The sequence below is a fragment of the Arachis stenosperma genome, chromosome 6 (genome assembly GCF_014773155.1).
Source record: "Arachis stenosperma cultivar V10309 chromosome 6, arast.V10309.gnm1.PFL2, whole genome shotgun sequence".
NCBI lineage: Eukaryota > Viridiplantae > Streptophyta > Magnoliopsida > Fabales > Fabaceae > Arachis > Arachis stenosperma.
Genome location: NC_080382.1, coordinates 142,237,235 through 142,244,969, shown reverse-complemented (window position 1 = coordinate 142,244,969; position 7,735 = coordinate 142,237,235). Strand labels below are relative to the sequence as shown.

At 31.8% G+C, this 7,735-nt stretch overlaps 1 protein-coding gene across 2 annotated transcripts; it reads left to right on the top strand.

Annotated features, from left to right (window-relative positions):
• Positions 1 to 200: 200 nt before the first annotated feature.
• On the top strand, positions 201 to 4,494 carry LOC130932579 (beta-fructofuranosidase, insoluble isoenzyme CWINV3-like). 2 transcript variants are annotated; one of them, XM_057861929.1, is made up of 6 exons: positions 201 to 639; positions 1,518 to 2,410; positions 2,601 to 2,714; positions 3,290 to 3,531; positions 3,940 to 4,030; positions 4,240 to 4,494. In XM_057861929.1, the coding sequence occupies exons 2-6, from the start codon at positions 1,523 to 1,525 to the stop codon at positions 4,423 to 4,425; spliced, it is 1,521 nt and encodes a 506-aa protein (XP_057717912.1). In that variant the 5' UTR covers positions 201 to 639; positions 1,518 to 1,522; the 3' UTR covers positions 4,426 to 4,494. The 2 variants fall into 2 exon arrangements, with proteins under 2 accessions (XP_057717912.1, XP_057717911.1); XM_057861928.1 differs by having other exon boundaries at positions 2,550 to 2,714.
• The last annotated feature ends 3,241 nt before the right edge of the window (positions 4,495 to 7,735 follow it).

Below are 7,735 nucleotides of genomic sequence, written 5' to 3'. Positions count from 1 at the left end.
ACGAATGAAAACATTTTTCTCACAGAATAAAAAAAGAATTTCCAAATAACACCATTTGAATAGTGATAAAATACCATTTAATTAAAAAATTCCAACTTGCTGGCAATCAAGAAGTCAAGTCATTAATAAAAATAATTTCCAGTTGCATATATATAAAACTAGTGTATGTATGTATATATATAGTTAAATTCTCAATGGTTTTGCATTCCTCTTCACTTGCAAATTCATTATTTCATCATCACTGATTCTATCCTCACACAACAAAAAACAAGTGAAAGATACATATTGTAATTTAATTTCTAACTATACAAAGGTTTTAATTTGTTGACCTTCCTTAACTTTAACCTTTAAGGTGGGTAACAAACATGGAGCCCAATTCATCAGAGGATGCATCCTCAAATATCATCAGTAATGGCATCAAGAACAACAAAATGGTACATGAAACTGATCTATATAGAACTTCGTACCATTTTCAGCCCCAACAAAATTGGATGAACGGTAATTAATATATATATTCAAATATGTTACATGTATATGTTTTTCTTCTGTTTCTAATTTATTTTCTTTTGTTTTGTGATGACACGTTTTGTTTCGTTGATGAGAATTAAAATTGGTTGCATCATTATGCAGATCCAAATGGTAAGCACATGAACTTTCACTTTCAGTTATCTTTTTTAATTGTTCTAATCATACTTTTATAATCTCGAAGCCTATTTAGTATTATTTAAGGTTAAGTATACGATTTTGATTCTTATGTGTGGTTGGAGGAATTATAAATAATTTTTAGGAATTTTAGGATGAAATATCATATTCCCAAAATCAAAATACTATCATTTTAATTTCTACCTTCTCCTTGGGTATCTTTGATTTCCATGAGAATGAAATCTTTGTAACAAAATAATACTTAGAACCACACACATCAAGATTTAAACCGAAAATTTTAATAATTTCCAACATTTTTTTGTATTAGAATTCGTCTACTCTAAAATTTAACTTAATTTTAAAATTGTCCTTTTTATCTAAATTTTAAAGTTTTAGACTAAATTATTCCTAAAAAATACTTATTAAATTAAAGAAAAAAAATACAGAAAAAAAGAGAGCTGTCCATAGTCCAATTCTGCCTCCACTATGTTGGCTTCCTGAGGGATTGGCGGCAGGTTTTTTACTGCTGATCCCTCTCGATCGGAGTTCGTAGGGAGCGCGTGAGGGAGTAGGAGAAGCAGAGCGAGAGCAAGAAGGAGAGGGTGAAAGAGAGTAGGAGAAAGAGCGAGAGAAGTGAGGAGAGTGAGATGGTGATAGGATGAGGCGAGGGTATAATGGTTAGAAAGATAATTTTAAAATTAAATTGAATTTTAAGTACGAATTTGAATAATGTAAAAAAAAAAGGTTAGAAACAAATAAAATTTTTGGCCTAAATACTAAATCTTAAACACATATCCTAAAAAGTTGAAATATACATTTTACAAATGCAGAAATTAAATGATGATTTAATGATTGTAAATTTGTAATAATTGCAGGACCAATGTACTACAAAGGAGTTTACCATTTGTTTTACCAATATAACCCTGATGGGGCAAGCTTTGGTAAGAAAATGGTATGGGGTCACTCAGTATCTTATGATCTAATGAATTGGATTCACCTCAATCACCATGCTCTTCAACCATCTCATCACTATGACATTCATGGCTGCTTCTCTGGCTCAACCACAATAATCCCCTCCAATAATCAACCCTTTATTTTGTACACAGGATTTGATGAAACAAAACACCAAGTTCAAAACTTAGCTATGCCGAAAAATCCACAAGACCCTTTTCTAAGGGAGTGGATCAAACACCCTCAAAACCCTATAATCACTGCCCCAATTGGATTAGTTGAACAAGAAAATTTTAGAGATCCAACAACAGCTTGGAAGGGTAGTGATGGAAAATGGAGGGTCATAATTGGTGCTAGAAATGGTGATATAGGGAAGGCAATTTTATACCATAGTGATGATTTTGTCAATTGGAAATTAAGCCCTAATAATCATCAATTCTATGTAATTGATGGCATTGGAATGTGTGAGTGCCCTGATTTTTTTCCAGTTTTAATTGATGGTACAAAGCATGGGGTTGATTTAGATTATTCTTCAGTTCAAGATTCTAATGATGTTATTAGGCATGTGTTGAAGATAAGTTACCAAAATAAACAGCAAGAACATTATTTGGTAGGTAAGTATGTTTGTGATGAGGACAAGTTTGTTGCTGAGAATAAAATTACAGGGACTAGTTTGGACTTGAAATTGGACCATGGTGAATTTTATGCTTCAAAATCATTCTTTGACTATGCCAAGAAGAGAAGGGTATTATGGGGATGGGTTAAAGAGCTTGATACAGAACAAGATGATATTCTTAAAGGATGGGCTGGTCTACAGGTACTTTAATTAACAAATTAATCTAAAAAAGTTAGATAATTTTGTCAATAATATGTATGATTTCATAGATAATTATAATTTTGCATCAATATTAAAATATTTATATATATATATATATATATATATATATATATATAAGGCCATTCCAAGGCAAGTATGGCTTCATGAAAATGGGAAGTGGCTGATGCAGTGGCCAATAGAAGAGTTAGAGACACTTAGAGACTCCGACAATCAAGTTAGTATTTTGGGACACAAACTTGTTGATGGATCAACTCTTCAAGTCTCAGGTATCACTGCATCACAGGTAAGCCACTTTATTGTTAATTTTCTCTTGTGAAATTGATGAATTTTTAGACTATGTAAAATATCAAAGGCCTTTTTTTTTTCAATTTTCTCATGTCAAAATTATATATATATATATATATATATATATATATTAAGAAAATAGATATTGTTACTCCTATTTTAATAATGCTATTCTCTTTTTCTATTTAAAAAAAATGAGAGTATAACGTTATCATTTTTCATAAAATAAACTCTTATTTTTGTTTCGAAAAAAAAATATAAGAATAAAATAGTTTCAAAATTAAAAAAAAAATTGACAAATTTGTACTTATATATATTTCTTTACATTTTCTTATTAAACAAGTTAGTCTCTCACTGTTTACAAAATTAGATATATTAAGTAGTCTACTCTAATACACATGGATTTTATAAGGAAAAAGAGAAAACTAATGAGTAATTTAAACTTTAAAGTCAAATTTATTAATATTTACATATCAACATATAACGAAACTTTCATATAAAACAATCATTTTCCATATTTAACAAAAAGATTATTACTTATTTCATTTATTTTCTGTTGTTTGGTGTTTGAAGGCTGATGTAGAAGTAGTGTTTGAACTACCTGAACTGGAAAGTGCAGAGTGGTTAGATTCCAAAGAAGTTGATCCCCAAATAGTGTGTAGTGATAAAGAATATGCATCAAGAAGTGGCATAATAGGCCCATTTGGTTTATTGGCTTTAGCTTCAAAGGATCTTACAGAGCAAACTGCAATTTTCTTCACAATCTTTAGAACTTCCAATGGATTTTCATGTCTCATGTGCACTGATCTTACCAGGTTAATTAATAATAATGATTTAGCTAATATGTGTTTTTAGAACATATAATAAACTTATTATTATTATTAGTAAAAAATTTTAAATATTTTTATTTAACGAATACAAAATAAATGCACTGATCTTACTGGGTTAATTAATAATAATTATCCTATTGTCCCAACTAAATTTTTTGGTACACATGTGTCAAATTTAAAAAAAAAAGAATAAATATAGTATCAATTTTTGAATTGTGTTGGATGAAATTTATTTATTATTTTAAATATTTAGGGACAATTTTATTCTCTGTGTTTTTTATTAGAGAACAAATAGAAAATTTACAACTTTTTGTTTTCATATTTTTAAGATTGAATTTCAATTAACAACACTTTGTTGTTGACATATGAGAGTTTTCTGCAATTTATTTACAGGTCTTCATTGAGGCAAGACGTTCATAAAACCACATATGCAACTATCTTTGCCATAGATTCCAATCTCAAAGCAATTTCACTTAGAACATTGGTACGTATGTTACTATGTTTTTTTTATATACTGATAATGAAAAATATTTTATATAATTATCTAATTATATTCATTTTTTTAGATAATCATTGTACGATTAATATAAAAAATAATTATTTTTTATTAATATAATATTACGTAATTAAATGTACGTATAAAACTACTATTTTTATTTATATATAACTCCTCCTTGTGTTCTTGTTATGTAGATTGATCGGTCGATTATAGAGAGTTTTGGAGAGAAAGGAAGAGTTTGTATCACAAACAGAGTTTATCCCTTGTTGGCTACTGAAAAGGATGCTCATCTTTATGTCTTTAACAATGGAAAACAGAATGTTTGCATCTCAAAACTAAATGCTTGGAGCATGAAGCCAGCAAAGTTTGTTCAACAGTGAAAGTGATTGTTTGAACTTTGAAGCAATATTGCTACGAATAATTTGGAGAATCATACACCATTTTACATAGATATATTGTATAGAGCTGTTTAATTTAATTTTATATAGTGTCCTGGTTAAAAGCATATCAAATCTATTAAGAAAGGTCTTTGCTATGGCATCAATGAAAGGAATTGTACATAATAAAATAATGAAAGCAAGATAATTTACAATTATAAAGATAAGAAGATTTTAACTTAAAAACATTAATGTGAGGGGTAAAATAACTTCTTATCTATCAACTTGACCAATCTCAACACATTGGTTATTTCTCCAAAGCTCTTAATCTCATCAAATGCCACTGGTTCCGACCTTAATATTCACCATTATCTTTTTTATTGAAAAGTAAACAATTTAAATTTTTCCAACACTTGTTCAGGTCTTTAGTTTTTAGGAATTTTTTGTTGATAACATCTTTTGAATTTTTTTTTTATTAGCATTTGAATATTTTGGATACTAATTAGTAGTTACTTTCATAGTTATCAAATCCAGCTTGATCTATTTGATTCGATTGAAAATCTAGTCATCTCGTCAATTGATTGGGTTGAGTCACTCGTTAGATCGTCTTTACACTAGACTAAAAAAAACCCAAGTTAACCTATTCGGTTTTGTTGAGAACTGGTGAGTGGTGACCTGGTTGATTTATAAAATCCGGACCGAGTCATGTGTTTTATTTAAAAAAACCCAGCAAACGACGTCGTGGAAACCTAATTTGTAATCACCATGATTCTAAAAATCAGACTAGATCGGTCAGTCGAACTGGTCCGGCTGTGAAACAAACATCTCCGGAATTTGGTCTTAAGAAAAAAACCACTATTTTAAAAACTATTTATAAACCACTAAAATGGTGGAGAATCGGTCGGTTGAACCAAATCGGGACCCAGATCGTTTACAAGAAATGCCAACGTTTTGAACTTGAGAGAGAGAGAGAGAAAGAGAGGAATCACTTTCTTCCCCTTCTCTGTAGTTCAAAATTCACAAAACTCAAAGTTAAAACCTTGAAACATAGCTTCTCCATCACCGCCGCAAGGACTACTACCACCCGTCGCGATTCGGATAATGCAGTCGTCGTCTGGTTGTCCATTCTTCTTTCTTATTCAAGAATCGCACCTTCTTCCTCGAGCTCAGCGTCAGTCCCTGGTCTTTGTCTGCTCTGTCGCGCTCAGGAACCACCGTCTTCGTCTGGTCGTGGTGCTCGAAGTTTTCAGCCTACCAATTGCAACTTCTTCCTCAAGCTCGGCGTTTTGGAGTCTGCCCTTCGTTTGCTCAGCTGCAGTTCTTCCAACCCACCACTGTCTTCGAGTTGTGCTCGTTGCCTGGCCTTCATCTCCGTCGCGCTTCTGCCCCTCTGCTCAGAGTGCTCAGACATTAGAACGACTGTTTACGATTTTGTTAGTGCTACTTAGATTTGTTTCTTCGCTTTTTTTTTTATTTTTTGTTCTTGATTCTTTGTTCTTCGATTTAGGATTCTGCTATTGTTAGTGTTACTCAGATTGAATTGCCGAATGATTAGTTCTGCTCACTGTTGTTGTGTTGTACTCTATTTTGTTATTTTTTTGTATTGTGCTAAATGCCTGAAACATTGATAATTCTTGTTAATCTTTGAAAATTTGCTGCTGTATAACTTTTTATTGTGTTATTGTGATATAATTGTTGGTGTTGTTGCTGTGCAACTTTTAGTTGTTCCTACTGTTGTTGTTTTCTTTTAAATTTTAATTGGTGTTGTTGTTGTTCTTATACTTTATTATAATTTGTTAATTTGGTGTAATTTTTCTACTGTGCTGATCTTTATTTTAATTGTTCAATTATTTTCTATTTATTGCTTTAACTATTATTGTGAACATGTTAATTTGTTAATTGTTAACTCTACTTATGGTACACTTGCGGTACATAGCTGATTCCAAACCCGGATACAAGAGGAGGGTTGTATTAGGCTTTCGACAGTCAATATAAAAATTTATTCGAATCTTTATGATATGGATCAATGACGTTATTGCGCTAAATCTAGATCATTGCTCGGAAGAAATGCGCTGTATGGCTCGCGTACAGTGTCAAATGAGTAAGAGCCGCTGTATCAGTACCCAGGTGTAGTGTTAAATGAGTAAGGATTTCTGCGTTTTCGTGATGGACAAGGGTAAATAAGCTAGTTCACAAAGAAAAGAGTAAAGGTAAAAGGTTAGAGTGACAGAAGATTGAGATTTTGGACATCGAACATAGGCACTCTAACAGAAAAATCCATGGAGGTGGTAGATAGTAAATACTATGACAAAGAGGAAGATTAACATCATGTACCTACAAAAAACAAAATGGATTGGCGTGAAGGTTAGAGAGTTAGATACCTCCAGTTTCAAACTTTTGTATACAAGAAAGGTGAAGAATAGGAATGTGGTAGGTATTATCGTGGATAAGCAGTGGAAGAAGGATGTAGTAGATATCAAGAGGGTGGGTGATCAGATCATCTCTATCAAACTTGTGGTGGAAGGAGGTACTTTTCATGTGATTAGCGCCTATGCACCGCAAGTGAGTTTGGACGAGTAACACAATATAAGGTTTTGAGAGAATTTAGAGAGTTTGGTCCAAGACATATCTTCGGGAGATAAGATTTTCTTAGGATGCGATTTAAATGGACATGTTGGAAGAGAAGTGATTGGGCATGGAAGTATTTACGGAGGTTATAGTTTCGAGGTAGTCAATACCGAGGGTAAAATTATTTTGAATTTTTCCTCAATTTTTTATCTTCTCATCACAAATACATATTTTAAAAAGAGAGACAAACATCTTATAATCTTTAGAAATGGCATGACAAGCTCTTAAATCGACTTCTTCTTGTTGAGGAGAGTCGACAAAAAATTTTGCATTAATTGTAAAATTATTTCAGGAGAGAGTTTAACAATACAACATAGGATGTTTGTCATGCATTCTCACATTGAGCAAAAATTGAGGAAAAGACATCATACGAAGTACCTAAGAATAAGGTGGTGGCAGATGAAACGTGAGGAACAAAAAAGCTTCATAAGACAAGTAAGAGAAGAGACAAAGTGGAAAGGAGATGGAAGCGCGGAGGAGATGTATAAGGAGATGACAGAAGTTATTAGAAGAACAACAAAAAAAGTTTTGGTGAAATTAGAGGAATAGAACCAAAAGACAATGAGTCCTACTGGTGGAATGCGACAAAAAAATATAAAGGAAAAAACGAAGAGCTTTAAAAAGTGGTTTTTGTGCCGCAATGCAAATAATTGAGAAAAATATAAGGCGTTTAAGAAAGAGTCAA

What these genes read in the sequence shown, in the direction of transcription:
- LOC130932579 (XM_057861928.1), top strand. Translation starts at nt 1,523, where the DNA reads ATGTACTACAAAGGAGTTTACCATTTGTTTTACCAATATAACCCTGAT. An exon ending in AAGGATGGGCTGGTCTACAG is followed by an intron (nt 2,411 to 2,549) that starts GTACTTTAATTA and finishes TATATATATAAG; the next exon opens with GCCATTCCAAGGCAAGTATG. An exon ending in CAGGTATCACTGCATCACAG is followed by an intron (nt 2,715 to 3,289) that starts GTAAGCCACTTT and finishes TGGTGTTTGAAG; the next exon opens with GCTGATGTAGAAGTAGTGTT.